Consider the following 27,507-nt stretch of genomic DNA (forward strand, 5'->3'; position numbering starts at 1 on the left):
TTGGGTTTTGTTTGTTTTTAAATCTAGTTTATTTTAGCTATCCTGGGTGTGTGTGTGTGTCTGTGTCTGTGTCTGTGTGTCTGTGTGTCTGTGTGTCTGTGTGTCTGTGTCTGTGTGTTTTTCCATATGAAGCTGAAATTTGTTTTTTCAATTTCTGTGAAGAATTGTGTTGCAATTTTGATGGGGATTGCACTGAATCTGTAGATTGCTTTTGGTAGAATGGCCATTTCCACTTTATAAATTCATGAGCTTGGGAGATCTGTCCATCTTCTATCTTCAATTTGTTTCTTCCATGTCTTTCACTTGCTTGGTTAGATTTATCCCAACATATTTTATATTAGTTGAGGCTGTTAAAGGGGTGTGGTTTCCCTGATTTCTTTCTAAGCCCTTTTTATCATTTGTATATATAGGAGGGCTACTGATTTTTGTGTTAATTTTGTATCCAACTACTCTGCTGAAGGTGTTTATCCGCTACAGGAGTTTCCCAGTTGAACTTTTAGAGTCGGTTAATGTGTACAAAGAAAGATACTTTGACCTCCTCCTTCCCAATTTGTATCCCTTTGATCTCTTCCAGTTGCCTTGTTTTAGCTAAGACTTCAGGTACTTTTTTGAGTAGGTATGGAGAGAGTGGGCAACCTTATCTTGTTCCTGATTTAGTTGAATGGCTTTGAGTTGGTCTCCATTTATTTAGAAGGGGTGCTGGGTTTTTGTCGAAGCTTTTTTTGACATCTAGTGACATAGTCCTGTGGAGTTTTTGTCTTTCAGTCTGTTTATATGACGGATTACACTGATCAGTTTATGGATGTTGAGCCATTCCTGCGTCTCTGGGCTGAAGTCTACTCAATTGATCATGGTAGATGATCTTTTTCATGTGTTCTTGGATTTGATTTGCAAGTATTTCATTGAGAATTTTTGCATCTATGTTCAAAAGGGAAATTACTTTGTAATTTTCTTTATTGTGTCTGTATGTGGTTTTAGTAGCAGAGTAACTGTGGTCTTGTAAAACTGGACAGTGTCCCTTCTGCTTATATTTTCTAGAATAATTTGAAGAGTATTAGCAATAACTGTTCCAGTCTGGTAAAGTCCTGTGCTAAAATCATCTGACCCTGGACTTGTTTGGGTTGGGAGACTTAATGACTGTTTCATTAGGCCCTGTTTCATTAGGGCTATAGGTCTGTTGAAATTGCTTATCTGATATTCAGCTAACTTTGGTAAGTAGTGTGTATCAAGAAAATCACCCATTTCTTTTTAGATTTTACAATTTGGTGTAGCTTTTTAAAGCATGTTTTTATGATTCTCTGGATTTCATTGGTGTCTGTTGTTAAATCCACCTTTCTGTTTCTAATTTTGTAAGCTTGGGTATTCTCTGTTATAAGGTTTGTCAATCTTAATGATTTTCTCAAAGAAACAATTTGTTGCTTCATTGATTCTTTGTGTGTGTTTGTTCTATTTTATTGATTTCAATCCTGACTTGTTTTTGTGGGTTTTTTGGGTTTTTTGTTTGTTTGTTTGTTTTTGTTTTTTGTTTTTTTGGTTTGCTCTTTTTTTGAGGGTGATTTTTTTTTCTTTTCTTCTAGAGCTTTCAGATGTGTTGTTAAGTTACTAGTATGAAATCTGACCTTTTGTTTGTTGGTTGGTTAGTTTGCTTTTTTGTTTGAGACAGGGTTTCTCTGTGTAGCCCTGGCTGTCTGGATCTGACTCTGTAGACCAGGCTGACCTTGAACTCACAGAAATCCACCTGCCTCTGACTCTCAAATGCTGGGATTAAAGGAGTGTGCTACCACACCCTACTTCTGACTTTTGTTCTTATAGGCACTTAGTACCATGAATGTGCCTCTAGAACAGCCTTCTTTGCATCTCATGCCTTCTTTGCATCTCATAAGTTTTAATGTGTTGTATGACCATTTTCATTCAATTCTAGAAAGTGTTTAATTTCTTAATTTCCATCAACCCATTTTTATTGGTTATTTTGTTTATTTACATTTCAATGTTATCCACCTTCCCGGTTCTCCCCCCTCAAAATACCCCACTCCATGACTCCTCCCCCTGCCTCAACAAGGATGCTTCCCCACCCACCCACCCACCCACTCCCACCCCACCGCCCTATCATTCTCCTATACTGGGGCATCGAGCCTTCACAGGATCCAGGACTTCCCCTCCCGTTGATGCCACACAAAGCCATCCTCTGCTACATATATGGCTAGAGTCCTGGGTCCCTCCATGTGTATTCTTTGGTTGGTGGTTTAATTCCTAGAAGCTCTGGGGAGTTCTGGTTGGTTGATATTGTTGTTCGTCTCATGGGGTTGCAAACCCCTTCAGCTCCCTCAGTCCTTCCCCCAACTCCTTCATTTGGAGTTCCATGCTCAGTCCAATGTTAGGCTGCAAACATCTTTATTCAATAGTGAGTTATTTCGTTTCCATGAGTTTGTAAGTTTTATGTTGTTGGTGATACACAGATTTAATCCTAAATTTTAAATTTAAGATTTAAAAAGTGGTCAGATAGCATGCAGGTGTTATTTTAACTATTGTATCTGTTGAGATTTGCTTTGTGTCTGAGTATGTGGTCAGTTTTGGATAAAGTGGCAGGAGTGCTGGTAAGAGGGTATATCTTTTGATTTTAGGTGAAATATTCTAGAAATATGTTAGTTCCATTTAGTTCATAACAGCTCCAACTTCTCTGTTTAGTTTTTCTCTGGATGATCCGTCTATTGCTGGGAGCAGGGTATTTAAGTCTCCCGCTCTCAGTGTGTGACGGTCAATATGTGACTTAACCTGTAGTACTATTTCTTTTATGAACTTGGGTGCCCTTGTGCTTGGTGCATAGATGTTAAGAATTACAGTGGCCTCTTGGTGAGTTGTTTTCTTTAATTAGTTTGTAGCGTCTTTCCCTATCTCTTCTGATTAATTATGGATTGAAGTCTATTTTATAAGATATTAAAAGGCCTCACCAGCTTGTTTCTTAGGTCTGCTTGCTTGGCATATCTGTTTCTAGCCCTTTACCCTGAAGTCATGTCTAGCCTTGATGTTAACATGTGTTTCTTGATGCAGTGGAAAGATGGATCCTGTTTTTGCATCCATTTTGTTAGTCTTTTCACTTTTTATTGGGGAATTTGGACTACTGATGTTGAAAGATGCCAATGACCAGTGACTGCTGATTCCTGTTGTTTTGTTGCTGCTGCTGCTGCCCCTGGTGGGAGTGATTGTGTGTGTGTGTGTGTGTGTGTGTGTGTGTGTGTGTGTGTTTCCATTGTTTTGATTTTTCTGGTCTGTGATTATTTCTTGTGTTTCCTGTCATGTAGTTAATTAGAGAAATCTAGGTAGATATTGTTTAACTTTTGGTTTATCATAGAATGTCTCAGTTTTTCCCCATCTTTGTGGTTGAAGGTATTGCTGGGTATAGTAATTTGGGCAGGCATTTGTGGTCTCTTAGATTCTTTAGCACATCCCTCTGGCCCTCTGGCTTTCAGAGTCTCCGAATAAAGAGTCAGGTATAATTCTGTTAGCTTCTTTGATTTTGTTGAAAATATTTTATGTGCCTTTGGCGTGGGTTTCTCCTCCTTCCTCTAGTCCTGTTATTAGGTTTGATCCTTTCATAATGCCCCAGATCTCCTGGATGTTTTATGTCAAAATCTCTTTAGATTTAACACTTTCCATTTCTTCTATGGTGTCTTCAATGCCTGAGATTCTCTCTTCCATCTCGTATATTCTGTTGGTGAGGCTTGCTTTTGAGGTTCCTGTTCAAGTTTCTAAATTTTTCATTTTCTGATTTCCCTCAGCTTGGATTTTCTTTTATTGTTTTTATTTCAACATTCAGACCTTGAACTATTTTCTCCATCTTCTTCTGCTGTTTGTGTTCTCATAGATTTCATTGAGGGAGTTATTCATTTCCTCTTTATGGGCCTCTATCATAGTCATAAAGGCTATGTTAAGGTCCTTTGCCTGTGCTTCAGGTTTATTACAATACCCAGTGCCCACTCTGGCAGCGTTGCTGGGATCTAATGGAAACATTTTGCACAGGTTGTTATTGACTGTGTTTTTATGTTGGCATCTAGGCATCTGGGTTTGTGAAGACTGGAATTCTAGGTGCTCGTATCTGGTCTTGTCTTTGTTGGGTGGCTATTTTGTTCCTTGGTTTTTGTTGCCTTCTCTGGTTCTTAGGAAAATGTGTTGACTGGTAGGAAATTCTTCTGGGATTCTGATTCTGATAGGTGTGGCCACGGTGGTGGTGGTGGTGGTGGTGATGTTCAGGTAAAAAGTTCTAGATACTGGGACCTGGTAATTGGGAATGAGGATGGACTAGGAGTAAGGGCTTAGGGAGTCTACAGTACAAGGGAAAAGTAGGGTGTTCCCCTAGAATCTGCTTAGTGTCCTAGGAATGGGGACAAAGAGTGAGGAGAGGCCACAACAGGGAGTCTGCTACAGAGCTGGAGGTGAGACTAGGGGATTGGGTTGGGAGGAGAGAAGGGAGGGGTAAAGATCCAGTTAAGTTACCTGTTTCCTAGGTGTGGCCTGTGGGTTCCTAGAGAGTGCCTGTTGCAGCTAGGGGATAGGGTAAGAAAATGAGTGGGGTAAAAGAAAGTTTGGTGGGGGGGGGGGGGGGTTGGGGATTTAGCTCAGTGGTAGAGCGCTTGCCTAGAAGGCCCTGTGTTCGGTCCCCAGCTCTGAAAAAAAAGAAAAAGAAGAAAAAAAAAAAAAAAAGAAAGTTTGGTGGGACGATCTGTGTGTCCTACTGTATGTGGGGGGGGGGAAGATCTGTCTGTCCTACTGGATGTGGGGGGAAGATCTGTCTGTCCTACTGTATGTGGGAGTAGGGAGGGGCAGGGCAGCAGCAGGTACCCTGCTGGGGATGCAAGAGGAGGGGTGGATTGGAGGAGTGGAAAGAGAAGTGAAGACCTGCGGTTAGCCTGTTTACTTCTTCCCCTGGCCAGTGAGTCAGTCCTTCCCAGAAAATGCTTTCTGGTGTTGGAGGCTGGGATCCGATGGGGTTCAGAGGAAGGAAGGATGGAGGGAGAGGTCTTCGTGTCCTGTTGGAAATAGGGTCAGGACGGAGGGAGCCTCAGCAGATGCTCTAGTTCAGAGCTGGAGACCAGGAGACTGGACCTGGAGGATGGTGGGAGAGGCAAAGGTCCACTTGGGCACCTGCTTCCCTGGCCCTCAAGCTCCCAGGACCCCACTGTAATTCCTAAAATAACAAAGCTTCACTCCCGCATTGAGAAAATGATTTCCATAATTTGCAGGAATATTTGAGTTAATGGATAAGGACAAGCATGCTGCAGGAACCATCCAAGTTATATTGAAATGGAAATTCACTTACCTCCCACCAAGTGGGTCGATCCCGACTGAAGACCTCGGAAGGTTCGTTGGCAGGGAAGAGCCGGAGGCCATTCAGAGACGACCTCCGACGTCCTCCGGCACTGAGGCAGTCGTGGTGAGTAACACTGGCTTCTGATTTCATTTCAAATACTTTGAATGTAAACCTAATAGCCAGATAATTCCACCCAAAACTAGCTGAAGTCTCCTCTAAAATGTAATAATTATAGTCTGGCATACTGTTTTATTTTAGACACCAAAACCTAAACCAAGACAACGTTTAACATTTGTGGATAAAAAGGTCTCTTTTGTGGATACCATGCCACACCCAAGTCCTGTAAGTAATCAATACCCTGTGTACCAATTTCCCTTTCCATCGCAAGTCCCAAGTCCCGGAGACTATAGACTGTCCTGTACCTCTGACACAAGCTGGGACAGTAAGCACAGCACATCTTTACTGTGGTACAAGGTTGCAGCGTCTGATAGGCCTTTCCATGGCCTGTATCCCTTTCCATCTTCCCACGCAGTTTCTTGATCTTACAGTCAAAGGCGGACCTTCCTAAACTACTCTTGTAATGAATACAAAGTAACATACATGATTTTCCCATGAATTCCAGGAGGCTTCTCCTCCCCCTAAAGATATAAAGCACAATTCTCCAGAAGTGGGACCAGAAACAGAAAATAGCATGCCAGCTGTTGCATGTCCTTCCAAGGTATGCCTCTGTACTAAAGTTATTTTGAAGGGTTTATTTGGGACTTCAAAGGCTTTGTGTTGTGTGTTAGACATGAATCAGGAAATCATAGCATTTTCCCTACATTTGAATATGACTTAGTTCAATAGATGTGGTTGTTCATATGCCAGGAGGAAATACATATGTCTATAAACTAAAATCAGTGTAAAAGTCATGTTAAGATTAGTACATCTTTTATTGTTTTGTTTAGTTTTGTTGAGACAAGGTTTTACGTATGCCAGGCTGGTCTCGGACCCACTGTGTACCTCTGGGTGACCTGGGACGCCTACCCTCCAGCTTTACCTCCATGCAATGGTATTAGATAAGCACCACCATACCAGCCTATATCAAATCCTCCATTCTTAGCTTATAGTTAGGTCTTTATTGACCTCTGTGTTTTCATCTGTTTATACAACCTGTGACTGTTTTCTAGGGAGTCTTTAGCTGTGTAGCCTATCTCCATGTGCTTTGTCGATTAGTAATGGTGGTTGTAGAGGTAGAGGTGGTAGAGATTAATGGAGGTAGTGGTGGTTGTCTAGAGAAGGAAGAAGAAGAGGAAAAAGAAGAGGTGGTGGTGGTAGTGATGATGGTGGTGATGATGGTGGTGGTGGTGGTGATGGTGGTGGTGGTGGTTTAGAGACAGAGGCTCACTTATAGCTCAGAGTGGCTCAGAATTCACTTCTTATGTAGCCCGTGCTGGCCTCAAATTGTTGGATCCCTCTGCCTCTTAGTGCTGGGATTATCAGCATACGACACTGCCCAGCTATGTGTGCCTGGGTAACCAAGTCGCAGGTGTATGTTTTATTACCCCAGTGCTTCAGCAATGCTGTACCACTTACCTGAGCAGTAACAAAGAGCAATGTGCTTCTCTTCTGCATGCCTCACAGGAAAGCAGTGTGGCTAAGGTAGAAGAAAACATGGGGAAAACGCAACAAGGAAAAGAAGACGACATCTCTTTCCTATCTGAGGGCCAGCTTGCATCACAAAGTGTGGCTTCCTCTGAAGATGAAACAGAAATAACCGAAGAATTGGAGCCAGAAGGTGACTTTTCTGTTAAAACAATTGTTGTTTACGTGACTCTGCTTTGCTTTCTTGTGAGGGCTTGCCTGCCACACGCAACATAGGTTTCAGTAGCGAGTCCACCCCGGGATGCTTGCCTCTCGACAGAAGTGGTAGGTGAGAGTTCTTCAGGCTGTCATCCCTCTCTTCGCAGGTCATCTTGGGGCTCTTGCAGAGAATACAAGTGTCATCGCTGAACGTGTCCCAAATTTATGTTCTAGACATTTCATATTCCCTTAGGTCCAGTCTTATCAGTTGGATTATCCTTTAGCTTTGACTTTTCAAAATTAAAATCAAGAATTGCAGCTTATAAAAGCCGATGTGCTTTCACACTCCATGTGTACAGAAGGGAGCTCGCTGTGCAGACAGAAGCCTGAGCAAAAGCAGAGAAGAGCAGAGGAAGTAGTACTGTCGCTTAGGTCCGCTACACCTTTAAAACTGTTTATCTACTTTACATGTGTATGTACATGTAAGCATGCTTCACACACACTTAGAAGTCAAGTAACTGCTTTTACAACTAGACTCTGTCCTTCCAGGTAGGCTCCAGGTGTCAAATTCAGGTCACCAGGCTTGGTGACAGCCACCTTTACCCGCTGAACCATCTTACCAGCCTATATATGCTATTTTAATCGGGAAGATAGTGCCACTGAATTAAATGTCAAATATCAAATTATATAGTTTAAATATGTATTTTATTACATATGTGTTTTACCTTAATAGAACTATAATTTTTTAATTTTTAAAAGTAGGGGTAGCATTGATTGTTTTTACCCAGCATTTTGTGTAAGCCACTGGAAAATATCTGCTCTGCGATAATAGATGTGGGCTTGGCTATTGTGGAAGCTTGGATACCACGTCAGAGTGGGGGCTGGCATCAGATGCTCTAGCAGGTGCCAGTGCCTCTCAGACTTAACTAAGTCTAAGTGGATGAAAATTCATATGGCAATGAGGAAATGGAGAAAAAGATGTTCTTTCTGTAACTGATGACCCTACTGTAGGACCACAGGAACTGTTGGACCTAGCCTTGGATAGATATCTTATGTCTCATCCCCAATTGCATGGATAGAAAAGGGCCATCTCGGGGCTGGGGATTTAGCTCAGTGGTAGAGCGCTTACCTAGGAAGCGCAAGGCCCTGGGTTCGGTCCCCAGCTCCGAAAAAAAGAACCAAAAAAAAGAAAAAAAGAAAGAAAAGAAAAGGGCCATCTCTCATTCACTATAGCTACAGCTGCAGATGGCCTAGTGACACAGTTTCATCAGCTTCCTGCTGAGGTGAAAAACAGAAAGACTGACTTGTGGATGGTTTAGAAAGCCTTTCTCACAATGCAGTTTTGTTACAGAAGCACACCACTGCTGTGGCATAGTCCTGCTTCCATACACTGCCCTGTAAGGTGTGTGCATGGCACGAGTGGTGATGCCATACCTTGGCATAGATCTGTGCAGGCTGCTGGCTGGCTAGTCAGCACAAATGTGCATGGCATCCTTCAAACATGCAGTGACCAGTGAAGGAAGGAAAAGGTGAACTTCTTGTTGGTTTTGTTCACAATCAATAAATTTTCAACAGCAGTTAACCATGTTCAGAGTTTTAGTAAATTTTTGGGCTAATATACAGAGTAATGGATTTCCTCATTACATTCCCATGCCCACATGTAATTCATTCTACCTTGCTTTCATTCACTCCCCTCCCCTTCCTTCAATCCTTGATATTTTTCCATGGAAATTGTTTTGATGAAGGACTAGTCCGCCTTTGCTGTGCGTGCAATAGTGATCCCGCTCTTGATTGTGTTCCCCACTTGTGGATAAACTAAAGCTCAAGTGTACTGAGGTTTGTTCTCTACCAAAATAGATGGAAATTTATAAAACTGCTTCTAGTTTAAAATATAGTAAGCAGAACACTGAAAGATTTTTTTAACAGTTGGAGAAATTACTAAGCGTCATAAAGTCCAAATATAAAGAGAAAAAAAGAAGGGACTGGAAAGATGGCTCAGTGGGGACAGGTGTTTGCCACCAACTCTGAGAACGTGAATTTGATTCCCCAAACTCACATAACGGAAGGAGAGAACTGGCTCCCACAAGTTACCCTCTGACCTCCGCACTTGTAGTGGCCTGTGAATCACGCTCTCTGTCTCTCTCACACAGAGAGAGAGACAGACAGACAGACAGACAGACAGACAGACAGACAGAGACAGGGAGAGAGAGAGAGACAGACAGACAGAGAGAGAGAGACAGACAGACAGACAGACAGACAGAGACAGAGAGAGACAGACAGACAGACAGACAGACAGACAGAGAGGAGGGAGGGAGAGAATAAACAACTAAATAAAAATTTAAGAGAAAAAACATTTTTTACCTTATGCTTCATTTGTTTTCATTTGTTTCATAATATAACAGTAACAGTTTTTCTGTTTCTTTTTGTTTACTAAAATTAAACATAGGAGTTTTTCAGGTCATATTTTCCTTCCCTAAAACATACATGTGAATATCCTTGGCAGTTGAGAGTGAAAGAACTGGTCATCGGGTTGTTCATTTGTGCTGTATTTATGTGTAACACATAGATTGGCTAACCTGGGTAAATGTTGCCTCATGTTTTCTGGCAGATGAAGACAGATCCGCTTCTGACAGTGATGACTGTATCATTCCAAGTTCTGTCTCCACAGATACCAAAAAGGTGAGTGGCTCCCTCAAACAGAAACAGGCGGTCAGGTGGTCCAGTGGGTAATAGGCCTGGATCTATTGTGTTCAGTCCCTGGGTTCCACATGGTGGAAGGAAAAAGCAGACTCCTGCAAGTTGTCCTATCCACAGACATGCCATGGCACATAGACACGCCACCCATATACATACAAGAGATAAGTACAAAACGATTGTTTTTCAGAAAAGAGACAAGATCCATGGGTGCGGTTCAGAGGTCAAGCACTTGCCTGGCATTCAAGGCCTTGATCCCTAGATCCCTTGATCACTAGAGCATCAATGAGGGGAGCAGGGATGGAGGACCAAAGTTCAGGGAGGCAAAGGAAAAGGCTGAGCAGTCTCTTATCACCTGTATTAACTCCCCTGGGTATTTTATTTTACTTTTAGAATTTCTCCTTTATTGGAAAAGTTCATTACTTCATTTTAGCTCCTCCTTCACATAGTCTAAGCTTGATAAAACAAAGCCATGAGCATAACGTGTTTGTTACAGTGCCTCCATGAAACAAAGAAAGACATTGTTATGTATGTGTATGTTTGTGTATGTGTGTACATGTGTGTGCTGTACAGATCAAAGGCTGACATTGGGTGTCTCCATCACTCTGCACCTCATTTTTTAAGCATGATCTCTCTGAACCTGGAGCTCGCTGACAGGCTACATTGTTTGCCCAGTGACACCAAGAATCTGTCTGCCTAGACCCACCTCCCCAGCGTGGTCATAGGACCTGCTGCTGCTGTCAGGGTTTTACCTGGCTACTAGGGATCTGAACCCAGGTCCTCATGATTACTTAGCCTCAGATACCTGGTGTGTGTTTGCTAAAGAAAGAAACCTCATCTTTCTAAAGTTGTAATTACTACTGTAATCAGTACATAATTAAATTTATATTAATATTACCTAACCTGTGGTAACCTAGTATGTGGAATTTTCATTGCTCAAAATTGATAAATCAAAGAAGGAATTTTATATAAGCTTATCTGTGCAGTTTTAATTATAGTGCTCAGTTAAATTAAATTTAATATTTTTTCTTAATCAAATACTAAATGTTAAATAATTTTATCAAACCAGTGAATGAAAATTCTCAGCCTCCCATTAGAACTGATAATAATATCAGTAAGGAAATAAGCTTTCTGTGTGGTTTAGTTTTATAGTCATAAGCAGAACTGATGGATGGATGGATGGACGGACAGACACATGATAGATAAAGAGATTTACTGAAAGACTTGGCCACTGTAATGGAGGTCTTCAAGCAGCAAGCTAGTGATTCAGAATAGATTGTGTATTGTCAGACTGTGTCAAAGACCTGAGAACAAGGACACCCACTGCATGCATTCTTACCTGAAAGCCAGCAGGCTCAAGGACCAAGAATCCACTCTGCTTCATGCCAAGTTTGAAGGCCTGTCCATCTTGATGGCACACTAGCACAAGGAGCTCCCTTTTCTGTGTGTGTGTGTGTGTGTGTGTGTGTGTGAGTGTGTGTGTGTGTGTGAGTGTGTGTGTGTGTGTGTGTGTGTGTGTGAGTGTGTGTGTGTGTGTGTGAGTGTGTGTGTGAGTGTGTGAGTGTGTGTGTGAGTGTGTGAGTGTGTGTGTGTGTGTGTGAGTGTGTGTGTGTGTGTGTGAGTGTGTGTGTGTGTGTGTGTGTGAGTGTGTGTGTGAGTGTGTGTGTGTGTGTGAGTGTGTGTGTGTGTGTGTGTGTGTGTGAGTGTGTGTGTGTGTGTGTGTGTGTGTGTGAGTGTGTGTGTGTGTGTGTGTGTGTGTGTGTGTGAGTGTGTGTGTGTGTGTGTGTGTGTGTGTGTGAGTGTGTGTGTGTGTGTGTGTGTGTGTGATTTTTGAGACAGGGTCTCACTGTGAAGCTCTGACTATCCTGAACTCACTTTAGATATCAGGCTGGCCTTGAACTCAGAAATTTGATCAACTCTGCCTTCCAAGTGCTGGGATTAAAGATGTGCATCACTAGGCCCAGCAAGGAGCTCCCTCTTCAGCCCTGGGTGCCAGTATCCCTTCAACTGATTGAACAGAGCCCATCCACAGTAGAGAGATTAGTTTGCTTTATTGAGTCTATCTAGATTTTAAGCTATCCAGGAGCACCTCACAGTTGTCATGTCATGAATTATTCACAACCATTACGAATTGACTAAATGTCTGGGTACCCTATGGCTTAATCAGGTTGGCAAATAAAATTAACCATCACAGCATTTCTCTCAGAACCTTGTATTTGTCATGTCTGAATGTTTGATTTTTCTGTTTTGTCTCAGTAGTTTATTCTGTAAGACACTGCCTACTTCAGCCTGATTTTTTTTGTTACATAAATGATTTAGCCTTTGAATACAAGAATATAAGGAATGAGATATTGAATCAGTGCTGAGTCTATGAGGACAGTAATGTAGGAATATATTTATCTTGTCAGGTTATAAACAGCACTCATTCCTCATGCCTTAAGACAGGTAGTAAACATAGCACAAGGCTCCTGCTTTTAGGGAACCTCTGTACTGATCAGGAATGTGCACTCATGTTCAGCCAACCAGTGTTACTAATTCATCAGTTGGATTGTAAATAATATCAAGAGGCCATATCAACAAGTGAGTCAGTCAACACTTGAACTCTTTAGCTACTTTCTAACCTACCTTCTCATTCTTCAAATGACTAAACTGTGATCTTAAAAGAAAGAAACTGGGGCTGGAGAGATGATGGCTCAGCAGTTAAGAGCACTGACTGCTCTTCTAGAGGTCCTGAGTTCAATTCCCAGCAATCACGTGGTGGCTCACAACCATCTGTAATGAGATCGTAATGAGGCACTGCAGCCTCCTTTGCAGTGTGGTAGGACAGCAGATTCTTCAGATGTTGGCCTAACGTAGACAACAGGGGCAGAGTGGCAGCTAATCTTACTTCCAAAACAGTGTCCATCATGTTTAATTAACCTTGAATGCACAGGAAGGTTTTTCTATCTTTACAATCCTAGACCATCAAAGCGGCGCATTAGGTAGTTTGAAAGCATTGCTGGTTGACACATTAAGAGGAACCGTTCCAGGGGGTTGGGGATTTAGCTCAGTGGTAGAGCGCTTGCCTAGGAAGCGCAAGGCCCTGGGTTCGGTCCCCAGCTCCGAAAAAAAGAACCAAAAAAAAAAAAAAAAAAAAAAAAGAGGAACCGTTCCTGGCATGTCCTGGGCAGAGGGAAGGACTTAAACTAAACATGTTGCAATGTACAAGACTCACCACGAACAGCTCTCCAGCTTAATTGGCCATTGCAGTTTCAATTTGCTGTCCCAGATACAATTCATGGGGAAGTATTGAAGCTTCAACCCCAGGGCAGCCGTGTTAAGAACTGAGGCGTGAGGAGGTTAGCTGGGTCATAAGGACTCTAAGATCTTGAGTAAGATTAGCACTCATTTAAAAAGGCAGAATGAAGGGAGCACTTCTGCCTCCTCCCACAAGAGACCACAATGTTCCCCTCTGGAGGACACAGCATCCAGCGTCGTCAGAGACAGAGCAGACACCAGACCTGCCAGCCGGCACCTTGACCTTGACTTTGAGCTCCTCACCCTTTGGAACTATGCAAATGGTTTTAGCAATTATAAATTACCCCATCTGTAACGTTTGTGAAAGTGGACTAAGACAGTAACATGCATACTTCTTATTGATTATTTCATTTTTTTTCTGAATGCTACTTTAGCAAATCATTCAATATAAAAATGAAACCTTTTTAAAACTATAATGATTACAAAAATCATATACAATTGTATATCCTTTATCCAGGTCTACATATTGTTTGGCCTACATTTTGCTGCATTTGTTTTGCCCTTTAGTCTCTTATACTTATGTGTTAACATATGTGTTCGTTTATAATATATAAATACATCCCTTAGAACTGCTAGGAACCATTTCAGAACTGCACAAAAAAAAAAAAAAAGGCCTTTCATGTCTAAGAACTTCACAGTAACAAGAGAATGTTGTTCCATGATTCCAAGTACCGAAGATCAAGCAAACTCTATTTCTCCTACTGCACTCTCATCCATAATCAGACGTTGTGGGGCTTTCCCCATATACCAAGTACTTCTTCAAGAAACAGCAGATAAATTCTGGAGCAATGACTAATGAAACAGCCGATTAGTTTGAGGAGAAAGGGATGGACGGGGTGGGGTGAGAATGCTTTAAGAGGTGTCTTAGATTTACAGACAGTCGTGAGCTCCCTTATAACAGTTGCTGAGAATTGAACCTGGATCTTCTGCAGGGGCGACAAGAAAACCATGGAGGTGTCCAGGTTCCTATTCTTAAGGAGTCTGTCTACTTGAAAAGCATTTTAAAAGGTAGATTTCATGTAAAGAGTAGTTTAGACCTAAATGATTTCTGAATATCACATAATCACACCCTGAAGTTATCCCTCTTTACAGACTTTTAAAACTGCTTCCTTGTATGGTGCCACAGTTAGGACTAGAAATCATGTCTCAGAGCAGTCTGGCCTATGCCAGTTCCACTGTGGGTTGCATTTTCCGGTATCACTGTGTAAGCAGTTTAAGATTACTTGGTGTCTTTTAATTTTTATATTAACAGATCCTAACAGCTCATAGATATTTTTTAGCATGTTGATCCTTAAAAGGAATCTAACAGATTTCCCGGGACTTAGACATTCCTTGGTTCCTTCTCTTTCCTTCATGTCTGTGATCTATAATTAATCATCGATTACCTCATTTTGTTTCATTTCATTTACAACATTTATGAGCTTCACTTTGTCAGTACGAAATGCTTGTCCCCTCCTTTCCTTTCCAAAGTGGTATAATTAGTGTTAGCATCTTTTTTAACAGGCTACATAAAGTTTAGTGGCGGGATTAAATCAAGTTATTAACATAATGTGCTAACCAATTGGCCCCTATCTCTCTTCATTTCCCGGACATCAAAGTGGCACAGAGTGCAAATGTAATTGGGCCTGCTGGCCTGTCAGATCCCGTCAGCCTGATGACTGCCGCTTCTGCTAAAGAGCTTCTAGGCATGGTAATTAATGGGGGTGGGGAGCAGAAGTCTGCAAAATGTAAAACTTTGGACATTTCTCTATGAAATTTTATTAATTTGAATAATCATAAGTTAACAGTATCAATTTGATGTATAATACATCGATTAAAAGCCTTGTTTCAGGGCCTCAAAATAGATGTCAAAACTTAGAATTTGCACTTGTCCTGGCATTGAAAAATTAATTCTTTAGTATCATTGTCAAGTTTATGACTTAAAGAATGTATCTGCTTTCCACAACCAAATATATGGCCATCTATCTGCTCATGGGCCTGTGATGGCTGTTCTTAGTTGTCAATTGACTACATGTGGAATCAACTAAAACCCAACAGCTGGCTTCACCTGTGAGGGATTTGAAGCGGGAAGACCCACTTTTAATCCAGATCTTTTGAGGTAGGAAGATCCACCTTTAATCAGGGTCATGTCTTCTGGTGGCCGCCCATACAGAGGGTGTGGAAGAAGGAAGCATGCACTCTTCTGCTCTCCGCTTGCTCTCACTCTCACTGTCAAGTCTTCCTTCCCTGGCATTAGAGCCGACCTCTGCAGGATTCCCGTGTATACTGCAGACCAGCTGAGACATCCAGCATCCTGGACCGAACAACTACAGATTCTTAGACCTTCCGTTGATAGACAGCCATTGTTGACTAGCTGGACCACAGCCTGTAAGCCACTCTAATAAACCCCTTTCTTTAAATAGAGAGAGATTCAGCCTATGAGTTCTGTTCCTCTAAGGAACCCTAGTCCGGGTTAAATGTGTGCACAGGTAAGCATGGCAAACCACGGGCCGGAGAGAGCAGGCTCTGTGTGCGGCTCCCTTGACCCCACTCTTTTTCTGCCAATGGCAGCTGTGTGAAGGCAGCCCCTGTCGTTTGGACTAAGGCTCAGTCCACCTGCAGCACCATCGCTGAACAATAAGCTGCCTTCCAGTTGCTACAGAGATGGTGTCCAGCACATATGTTTTAAAACTCTAAAAAGTTTAATGCTTGTTTCCTGTAGCTGCTACCTGATCAGGCTGGCTGGTGTTCTTAGAGCCTGCTCAGTGCACGAATCAGTTGGCTTTACTTTTAAAACATTAAACAAAAGCTGTTATTTTTATATAATTTATAATTTATATTAGACTATTCCTAACCATTACATAGATTGCCTCTGCAAAAGAAGTAATTTGTTAACTAATCCTGTACTAAGATAGCACATGACTAAGGAACAGTTCAACATGTTCATTCCGGAAGCTTCTCTCTAAATATTAGAGAAGGGTCACTGGGTACAAAACAAGTGTGTGAGAGCAAAAGGTTGCTTAAGAGGTTTCTTAAGAGTAAACCTCAAGCCAGCAGCATCCATATCATCTGAGAGGGGCGAATGCTTGAGCCCAAGACAGATGGATCAGAGGTTTTAAGATGGGCCTCTGTTTAGTGTATAATTCTGGGGTACTAAAGAGAAAGCAGCATTCTCCACTCTTAGGTCCCATGAAAGTCATCTGGGGTAAATTTTTTAGTGCCAGGATCCCTCTACCCACATCAATCAGGACAGTGTTTGTAGCTCCCTAGTGAGTCTCACGAATGACTGAGTGCCACTGTGCGACACCTGTTCAGGGCTGGTCCAGGTGCAGCAGCATCAGAGTCACCTGGAGCTGAGGGGCTTTTTGAAACCTTTCTTTTTACTTCACTTCCCACCATAGTAACCCACATGGATGATAATAATGCTCTGATATCCATCCTTGTAGGACACAAAAACAATTTATAAACTATGTTTTAGAACATCTGCTAACGAGCCTCTGTAATTTGCTGATCATTACAGACACAGTAGTTTTCGTGGGGTAGAGGGACAGAAGAACAACATTGTAAAAATAAGTATTCTCAGTCACCCCTAGCACCATGTTACCCTTATCACTGAAGTTTTCAGTATTCAGTGCCCTTTAACAGGACGTGTTGGAAGAGTGAGGTTATCCACTAATGAAAACTGGCTTGTCTATTCTTTGTTAAAGATGTTCCCTTGGCACTGTGAGTTCTGGAGACATAGCATATCTCTCTGTCTTCTCATTTCTCTCAAATAATTACCATCTTCAAAACTGCAAAACTTTTCATAGCTTGTATAAGATAACGTTGGAAGTAGGAGTTGAACCCAGAACCTTGTACGTGGCTCTAACACTGAGCAGCGTCCTTAGTGTTGGTTTTAATGATACAGCATCTCATTGGGTGACCCAGACTGGCCTGGAGTTCATTCTTCCCCTCAGCCCCCCAAGTACTGGGTTTAAAACATGCACCACCATGCCTCTCAAAAATAGATATTATTCCTGATACCCAGATACCTTGGGGCTGGTATAAAGTCAAGAGGGCTTCTTTGGGTCTTTGGGATGGTTCTTCCGATGCCCAGCCTGAACAAAGGAAGTAGACACTCCTGTAGTCAGTGTGCACACCAGCCTACTTACACACACCTCTGGTGCCATTGCTTCCATCAGCTCTTTTGAACTTACCTCAGTTAAACTCTTCAGTGGTGCAGGCACAGATCATCAGCTTCTGTCTCTCTGTTGTTTCTGTTCCTTTGGTACAAAGAACCAAGTTCCACATTTTATGTCTCCTACCAGCTGACATTGTGGGGTTTACACTCAGGATATTAGTTGCTTCCTTCTTGCTGTGATAAAATATGACCAAAGGCACCTTCTAGAGAAAGGGATTTATTTTGCTTACAGATTACAGCTCATCATTAATGGAGGCCAAAGCTCCAGGAGCTTGAAGCAGATCTCATAGAGGAACGCCGCCTGCTGGTTCGCTTCATTGGCTGGCTTAGCTACCTTTCCTATGTAGCCCAGACCCATTTGTTTAGGGGTAGTGCTGTCCAAGTGGGCTAGGCTCCTGTGTCGGTTAGAAATCAAGAAAATGCCACCCAGGCCTGCCTGATGACAGCAACAAACCAGATATGTCTGGGTTTGTGTCACCTGACAAAAACTAGCACTAAAATATATAACATAAATGAACAAGAGTTAGAATGATTTGACTAAGGAAATCTCAGAAGCATAATATTGGATGAAAACCTAGCTGCGAAATTACTAGTCCTGTATGCTACCATCTATGGAACACCTAATAGAAAAGATAGGGTGTCTGTGGACACGTGTCGACATAGAAAATATGATTGTGTGCTTTGGGATGTTACAGCCCATTTCAGAACAGCTGTTCATCTAGAGAGCAGGAAAGACAGGGAACAATTTGTCATTTGGGGGATTCACCCTTATTAATGTTAGTGTTAATATTAATTTCTTCAGCAAAAGAGTTGACTTGTACACAGCACAGTATAGCATCTGTGTAAGCCTGGGCATTTATAGAGCCAAATTGTTTTCTGTACTTTTCTCACATTTTCATGTTTTATAATTGAAAAATTAAATATGAGCCCAGCAAGATGGCTTAGTGGGTAAAGACGCCACTGCCAAGCCTGACTGCCTGAGTTCAATCCTCAGGAGCCACAAGGTAGGAGAGAATGATCCCCTTAAAGTGTCCTCTGGCCACACACTCACTGTGACATCTGTGGCTTTTGAGTACTGTGACACACACACACACACACACACACACACACACACACAATGTAAATTAAGTACAATGAAAAAAGTTAAACCACATCTCATTATAGAAACCCAGACTAAAATCAAGCACATCTATAACCTCACCATTGTGAGATGCAGATGAGATACTGGCTGAGACAAGTTACACAGAGTTTATCATGGGTGATCCTCACAGAAAGCCATGACATTGTGTGTAGGGGCTGTCAGGTCGGGTTAAGGAATGTTCGAGAGACAGAGTGCCCATCTAGCATACACAAGGTCCTCAGATCAGTCCCCAGCACTGGAGAAAAAAACTGCCAAACCAACTCCACTGTGTCAGGTGAGGAAAGAGACCAAACTGGAGCATCTTCAGCCTGCTGATGCCAACCTAAAGAGTACTGCAGAGAACTGGCTGGGTGTAAATGAGCATCAGGGAGGGACAGCAGTGGGACGGAGCCAAGCCAGGGGAGCCCAGGTTAATTTTTCTCTGAGTAATACAAGCTGTCATCACATTTCCCGATCATTCCACTACATAATGTGTTGTGTCCATCTATACTGACAACTAAAAATTAGTCTTATGCAGTTCTTACTTGAGTCACTTCTTTTCACCTCAGTCACAACTTATAAAATTTCTTTGTACATGCTGATGTTGACATCTTACTAACTAGGGAAGCTGATAGGCAACTGGTGAACAAGGCAGGGAGGGAATGCATCAACTTACCTAGTACCAAAAGTCTATACCAATAAAGACGAAATACAGGAGTAGCCCAAGTCTGGACCATCTGGTACTGATGCTGTGCAGATGTGTCCTCTGTCCCCCTCCTTCTTCCCCCTCCCTTTTCCCCCTCCCCCGTGTGGGGTGTGTGTGTGTGTGTATCTGTCTGTCTGTCTGTGTGTGTGTGTGTCTGTATGTGTGTGTGTCTGTCTGTGTATGTCTGTATGTGTGTGTGTGTCTGTATATGTGTGTCTGTGTGTGTGTCTGTCTGTGTGTGTGTGCCTGTGTGTCTGTGTCTGTGTTTGAGACAGGCTCTCATTTTTGTGCCCTGGTCTAGCCTTAAACTCATGTTGATTCTTCTGCCTTAGCTCCTAAGTGCTTGGACCATTCCCAACTTCATCCATGGTCTTCTCAAATCAGTATATTATTACTCCTAATTCTCTTAATTAAAGTTTCTTTTTATTGCAACGAATTCTAAACTCACAAAAGAGTTAAAGTAATACCATCCTGCCGCCCAGATTCAGTGTATTAACATTTCAGATAGTCTTCCCCAATTAAAACTCAGAGCAGTAAGAGTTTTTGCAGTAATTAAAAAATTAGCTGCTTCCCAAAATGTATCACATAAAAGTATTTTCCATATGTGGAAACTTTAGAAACAGCAGCTTCACATAGTTCTGGCAATATAAAAGATATTCTGGTCATAGAGAGGACATTTCGTTCTCCTGTTTTCCACTGAATGTTTATTGTGAGCCTACTGTGGACCAGGTGCTGGCGAGGGTATTAAACAGCAGTCAAGTCAGCTCTGTGCCTGCCTGCTGGAGCTTACGGTCCAGAGAGAAGCAAGTGGGTAAGGGGTCTGTGCTGTGCAATAGGTTCAAGAAGCAGTGACAGCTGGGGGGGGGGGGAGCAGCCTGCAGTTGCTCAGAGGTCATCACAGAGTGTATGGTCCACAGTGACTAGATTCTGTCCTAAGGAAAAGATTATTTCCAACAGAATAAACTACAGATGAAAAAAACACACCCCAAGCACACCATAGCTTGAAGGAATGGCTAAAGTACAGGATACTAGAAATATCTTCAAGCAAAATAAAAGGTGATTAGATTGGTTTTAGAGAATTCTCTTACAAAAGGAGGGTGGTTGGGACTAAAGGCAAAAGATTAGCGGTAAGGCTGCCTCCTGTTTTACATGTGTGTTTTGTGGTCATGAGAGAAGATCCACTTCCTGGGCGTGCACAATTAGGTGCCACTGTCACTAAATTTTTGATACAATCTGTTTCCTGTGGCTGATAAATTATCTATTATACTAATCCTCATTCCATCAAGTTTCTATCTTTTAATACCTAAAACTGTTGTATTAAATGTTAGCCCCAACAAGAATCTAAAGACATTTCTCAGATACTAAATGAGAAAAGGGACCAGTGGTTGCTGCATACGGTCTGAACTATCAAACTCTTGCAGCGGTCCAGTAAGGGATTGAAATCGGAATTTAAATGGACAGAAATGGGGATCTCTGCAGGAGAGTTGGAGGGGAAGACAAAACATCAAGAAGACTCCAGACCTTTTAGCCATAGGTGGCAACACTCAAAGGACAGGACTGTCTGCTGAAGCAGGAAATGAATGGGATGGGGAGGGGAGAGAAGAGTGACTACTGCCTTGTACAGTCACACAACTGCTGGTCCTCTGCATCTCTAGATCCTGCTACATGAAGTAAATGAACTTTAGACTTGAACGAAGCAGAGTAAATAACGTGTTAAAAGTAAATTGCCTGGTACTATTAATGACAGTTACAATCATTGAAAAACGCCTTCTTTAAAACTTGCTTTGTGGGCATATGTGACTTGATATTCACTTTATAGATCGACTACAAGTCTAATGCAGGCGACATCACCATGGCTTATACTCAGTGTTGGACAGCAATTTAGAATATTGGGGTGAGAGAAGTCACAAAAATCACAAAACCAAAACAGAAAGAAAAATTGACAAATGTTTAAATCCACCTCCATTTTTGGATAATTCAGTGTTTTTTCCTTTTGTTGTTTTCTTTGGTGAGTTCCATGTCCTGACAGCCCAAATTAGTTCTTAAAATCATGAAAATTTCTGCTTGTGGATTATGTAATTAAAATACTGTTAATAAAATAATATCTTAAGTAAATTAGGGTCTTCAGCTGTTTTAAAATTTATCTCGTCTTCATTCCACGTGTCATAAACAGTTTTAAATTCTGAGCTTCACAAGCTGGAACTCAGTGCATCCTCCTTCCTCACAGCCACTCCTTTTCCTCCCTTGTGCAGGAGCACGGGCGTTGGTGACATGCTTCCACCACACAATTCTAAGCTGCCCATATCTGCGTTTACTTTTACACTGAGCTTTATGCACGCCAGCATTATAAAATATGTGTGTGCAATTCTTGCAGCCGCAGTACATTTTAAAGAAAAAATAATATCGTTTAAAGTGCTTTCTTTACCATGTAGTCTTCACTGGTCACAGAGGAGTCTTTCTGAACTGAGGTTAGACAATAGCGCCAACTTCATTTTTTATGCACGTGAACAGGGAGGGCTTGAGGTTATTAGTTGAAACCGAGTAACCTTTCCAGGCTTTCATCTCTTTCTTTTCAAATTTGAATATGAAAAGCATATTCAAGTCAAAGACCATCACTTTAATGACATTTGGCAGTCATTTGATTTATTAGGTTTTAGAAAAAATTTTCCTTTAAATATTTCATCATACTATGCTAATCCTAGTAATATTGCCAGCTGCAGCCTTGTACCTGTATTAGTGGAGACAGAATGGTGTGGAGTTTTCTCTGTCATCCTAGTAAAATTTCCATGAATCTACTGAATAATAAAATAACCTTATTGAAATATTCAGATTTCAGTTTTTAGTTAAAGTGTCTTAGAATACATAATAAAAGAAAATGTCTTTTGAAAGAAGTAGGTAAAATTACTTCATCAAATATTGAGGGGTTTGACAGCAATGGAAATGGTTCTTTGTGGAAACATTCTTACATAGGATACTTTTTTTTTTTTTTTAGATTTGCTTAATTACACACTGAAATGTCTACGTAGTCACTATGGTGGACTTCAGTGCTGATGTGCACTTAACAGTGAATTCCTACAACCTGATCACAAAACAGGTTATTTTCATGGTTTTCTAAGTATCATTCAAAGCTTATATGATTGACAGCATAGCTTTGATTATAAGGAAGAATTTTAACAATAAAAAGCAAATTTTAAATCGTGAGAAATTTAACTCAGGAAATGTTAAAGTATGATCAAATATTGAAGTCAGTTGTCAATTGAAGTCATTCTTCAAGGAACATTTGTAAGTCTCGTGTCAATGCCTGTGGATTCCAGGAGAAAATCAAATTAAATGCCATTTTAAGTCTTCATTCTATAAATGTGAAGTGGAAAATAAATTGCAAGAAATAACATGTAAACATAGATATAAGACGTTGCTTCTTTTGTTGGAATTACTGTGTGAAGTAAATTATGGCAGAAATGTGAGAATGAGCTGTAGTTTCTGCTCCAGTCGCTATAGATTGACAGGACTATATATATTAGCATAATAGTGCTAAAGTCTTCTACAGGCTTTGATCGCTGCACACTTGAGCGTTCCCAGGTCCTGCCAATTAAATAAAGCAGGGATAAACATGTACTTCATTACCTAGTTTGAAACAAGGCCAACTGAGGTTGTCATCCTGGAAGCCATCGGAGATGAAGACCTCATCATGTTCACTCCTCATAGACTTCCAGTGGGGTATTTATAGCCTCAGATGTAAATCAGCAGACAATTGTATGACACTGTTCCCTTCAAACCCTGGGGCGTTAGAATCTCATTCTCTCTGTGTGTCGTGGATAATCCATCGTGTGCAATGTATGGAAGCGTACACTGTATTCCAGAAAAGGAATCCATTGGCTGTGGCATTTTATTTTACACTAATAGTGGAATAGAATAAATGGTATTTTTTGCTTGATTATTTGTTTTTTGATAATTTTTTTATTTGACTCTTAACAGCCATCGGAAGAAATTCGGATTGAGATTATAGCTCTGAGCCTTAATGATTCTCAGATAACCAGGGAGGACACTGTTCAGCGACTGTTCATCGAGTGCCGGTTCTACAGTCTTCCCGCTGAGGAGACGCCTATGTCACTGCCCAAACCCAAGAGTGGACAGTGGGTCTACTATAACTATACCCATGGTATGTATGACTTCTTTGCAATATAGACTTTTATGTGCATTTTTCCCATCTATGAAGGAAGCTAAGGTCTCTGATGTTCACATGATGAATTCATAGAAGTCTTATCAGATTAGTTTAATAAAGCCAGCACTGGAGCATTAAAATTACTTTGAAGTCACTGTAAAATTAAGAGAAAACACGGATACTGGGAAAGTGATATCTGTCTGCTCCTTCTATTACGATACCTACAGGAAATGCCACCTAAGTCTACCGTTGAGTTTTAAAATGGGGGTTTTCTTGCTTGTAGCATTCAGATCATGTAGTGCCCTGACCGTGGGCTGCTCTTCTAGTCACTATCATCACATAAATCTCTCTGCCTAATAGAGCAATGCTAAGTTCTCACTGTGGCAGCAGGCAGCTTTGCTTTTCAAGGCTGTCAGCTGACATGTAAGTCTATGGGATCAACACAGACTCAATAAAAACCCTAAGAGTCTTTAGACCAATCAGTGCTCAGGAGTTTCTTCTGTTACATAGTCAACAGTGTAGAATCAGAAGGAAACAAGGTCACGTGGAGCTACCTTCCTCAAGAGTTGAAACAGCTTAGCACAGTCTCCATGCTGATGTGAGCTCTGAAGATGGGTCCTGCCTAGGTTTTATGAGACAGCTCATCTCACCCTTGCGGACACTCTGTTGCTATGAAGAGACACCATGATGAAGGCAACTTACAGAAGAAGGAGTTTCTTAGGGGCTTACAGCTTCAGAGGGTTAGTCCATGACCATCATGGTAGGGACAGTGGCAGCAATTGGGAATGGCTGAGAGATTATATGCTGCGATAGCAAACATGAGGCAGAGAAGGAACTTACTGGAATGGTATAGGCCTTTGAAATCGCAGCGCTCACTCCCAGTGGCACACCCCCTCCAACAAAACCACACCTCCTAATCCTTGCCAGCAGTTGTACCAACTGGGGACCAAGTGTTGGGCATACGAGGGCCGTTCTCTCTCAACCACTACAGGGACTAAGAATGATGATGATGATGATGTTTTGAGACAAGATCTCTGTTTAGTCCCGGCTGTCCTGGAACTGGCTATATAGTGGAACTCTCAGACATCCACCTGCCTCTGCTTCCAGAGAGCTGCAGTTAAAAGCACGAGCTAACATTCCAGGCTGCTAAGATTTTTTTCTTCGAGTCTTAGAAACAGCATTTTAAGAAACACACATAGTCTCGCTATTGTAGCAGCAGAATCACAGATGATCGTGCCTACTTAAAAAACAAAAGCAAGGGCTGGAGAGATGGCTCAGTGGTTAAGAACACCCGACTGTTCTTCCAGAGGTCATGAGTTCAAATCCCAGCAACCACATGGTGGCTCACAACCATCTGTAAAGAGATCCGATGCCCTCTTCTGGTGTATCTGAAGACAGCTACAGTGTACTTATATATAATAAAATAAATCTTTAAAAAAAAAAAAAGCAAAACAAAGAACCACTGGCCTTTTTGTAAATACATTCATTATTGAGGTAGTAATCTGGGGACCCAGAGATCTGCTCAGATCTTTTCTGTGTGCACAATTCTTGCTGGTATGTGAGCTTAGTCCAGATGTGTTGGTCCCCTAGTTCCTTCACTTATTTAAATGGAAAGTGAGTCCTAAGATCCCTCCCAGTTCAAACTCTAACAACCAATGTCTTGAGAAACCGTATAAGAAGAAACACGCCCAGAAGTATTTTCTCAGGTTTCCTAAAGATATTCAGTGTACAGCACCAGAAAATAAAGCCAAATCAAATGTCAGCACTAGTAAAATAGATGTTCAATTAATTTTAATGAAGATATCCTCAGGAAAGAGATGGACTTGGCTTTTGTGTTATATAAAGGTCAGCAGCACAGTGTTTGTCTAGACTGGCAACAAAATGTTCTTGAGAAATTGCCTATACACTGAGAAATGTGGCCACGTAACAGAACAGATGTTTCCATTTGCCTAGAATCAAATCCATCTTTGGATCAAACCTATGATATATGCTGAAGCCTTCTAGGTTTTGTGCACAGAGCTGTAGAGGTCTTTTGGGGACCTCATTGCCAGATTGCATTATTCCTCCCTTTACTGCAAGGCATCTGATTGGTGTTTTAGCAGTTGCTTATGTTCCCAAGGAATTAGATATTTGATGGGGAAAAAATCTTGAAGGAATTCGGTAGTAGTGTTTATTATACTTAAGTTTCTATTCTTGTCTATTGGGCTTTGACTGATTTTGAGACCGGAGCATCTTTTTCCATTCGTAAGCAGGGGGAAGGGGTACACTCAGCATCTAGACACTGGTGTTTCGGATGAAAAACCCAAGTCCCAGGCCATCAGCAGACGTGAGAAGTACATACCCATCTTGTTTGTAGTTATTTTCATTTAGGTAGAAGTAGAAATATTTGTTCTGTTTTATTGGATTTTTAATGTACACTTTAATCATCATATCTGTCTCACTGCTGCAGAGGGACGGTCTCGGACCTTTGGTTAATAGACAAGTACATTAAAGTAACTCATTACTGTACTGATTTACCATCCACTTGTTACTTAAAGAAAGTCAATGTAATACAGCCTTACTCCCCCCAAATCTTACTGAATGTTAATGAAGGTCATTTCATTTCTAAGTTGGCTTTTGAAATCCAATGGAAGATTTAGGGCACAATTAGGATACACTCTTGTGCAAACTCTTTATCCACCGAGAGGGTCACTGAACCCAGCTCTGATTTGACTCTGTGTGGTGATCTGAGTCACACAAAAGGAATTTGCATGTCAAGGTCTAAATTAGGTACATTGATGACTGGGATAAACCAGCAGTCCCCAGGATTATTCATAATCATAGTCTTTATGAAGATTATTCATAATCATAGTCTTTATGAAGAGGTGTTAAGGACAGTTCCATTTGCATATAAGAACTATCTTCTCAGGGTTAGGGTTACCTTAAAAATTGAAGCTCAATTCACTTGGTAGACACTGGTAGCAAGAATAAAACATTTGCATTTTATTGGGCTTGAAAATTTTACTCAGAGAATGCTGAGTAAAGAAAATAGTTTGGGGGAGAAAGATTAATGGTAGGCCTGAGGAGTGCTGTCTGGGCTGAATAAAGCTTTCTGGGGAGTTGACAGTCGGAAGAAGAAAGATTAATGAAATTGGCGGAGGTTTTCATGAGACTTGTGCAGATCTGGACCTTCAGTCTCTGAGGATTGAGAGTCTATCTTCTGGAACAATTAAAGTTTAATTCAGAAGATGAAAAGGATGTAGAACATCAGAGTTTGTTACTAATAGGAAGAGAAATTTGGCAAAGAGAACGATTACAGGGGTGATAATATTTTAATATAAAAGTTATCAAAGATTCAAAGTTCACACCTTCTATAATTAATCCATCTGCATTTCTTCTTGCATTTGATATTGAGAGAGAATTTAGAAATTTATCCAGCATCCCAAAGTAAGGGATGTTTTTACTGTATTTTTAATTGACACAATAATTATAAATGTTGGAGTGGAGGTGTAGTCAGTGCTAATGTATTTGTCTAACAAGCATGAGGCCCTAAGCTTAGACCCTGAACCCCAGAAGATAACAGTAAAAAAATTGCTATACATCTTTATAGGGTACCACATGATGTTCTAATTTACATGTAATGTTCAAATCAGACTAAGCCTACTGGTTTTGCTAATGTTTTTCCTTCTTTGTGGTTAAAATATTTATAATCCTTTCCTCTTTGGAACAGTCATTCTCTACAGTGCAATAGCATTCCAGAACTTACTTCTCTTATCCAGTACCTGGGACATGTTGATCAGCCTTCCTCATCCCTCTAGAAACCTGTGTCCTATTCTCAGCTTCTCTGTGATCATCTTCCCTGGATCCCACTTGTGCTAGCCCACCTTACTGCACCGAGCATAGTACTCTCCAGCCCCCGCCCCATTCGTATTAGCACAGCTAACAGAACTTCCTCCTTTCTGTGACTGAAACATATTAAATTGGGTGTGTTAATTGAAGATCTTGAGCTTGGACTATCATATCTTTTTAAGGATGTGCTTGTGGAGTTTATGTCAAAACTTAGCAAGTTCTAGACAAATGTGATTTCTTGTGGAAATAGGAGTTAAGCACTGTAACTGTTTGGGGAAATTAGTTTTATTTTGGTTTAGGTTTTGGTTTTTCGAGCCATTATTTCTCTGTGTAGCCCTGGCTGCCCTGGAACTTGCTTTACAGACCAAGATGACCTCAAGTTCACAGAGTCCCACATGCCTCTGCCTCCCAAGTGCTGGGATTGAAGATGTGCACCACCACTTCCTGGGTAACA

The 27,507-nt window shown here is 41.3% G+C and overlaps 1 protein-coding gene across 8 annotated transcripts in view; it reads left to right on the forward strand.

The window, feature by feature from the left end:
* Nucleotides 1–27,507, forward strand: part of Rpgrip1l (Rpgrip1-like) — a 92,311-nt gene that overhangs the window by 53,538 nt on the left and 11,266 nt on the right. For 7 of the 8 annotated variants that reach the window (XM_087594507.1, XM_087594509.1, XM_087594506.1 and 4 more), the window contains 6 exon segments: nucleotides 5,238–5,428; nucleotides 5,564–5,647; nucleotides 5,928–6,023; nucleotides 6,929–7,082; nucleotides 9,696–9,766; nucleotides 23,039–23,222. In XM_087594507.1, the coding sequence (XP_087450633.1) occupies nucleotides 5,238–5,428; nucleotides 5,564–5,647; nucleotides 5,928–6,023; nucleotides 6,929–7,082; nucleotides 9,696–9,766; nucleotides 23,039–23,222 (780 nt within the window). 8 annotated transcript variants of the gene reach the window in all.

Source organism: Rattus norvegicus, chromosome 19 (assembly GCF_021556685.1).
Source record: "Rattus norvegicus strain SHRSP/BbbUtx chromosome 19, alternate assembly SHRSP_T2T, whole genome shotgun sequence".
In the NCBI taxonomy this organism is placed as follows: domain Eukaryota; kingdom Metazoa; phylum Chordata; class Mammalia; order Rodentia; family Muridae; genus Rattus; species Rattus norvegicus.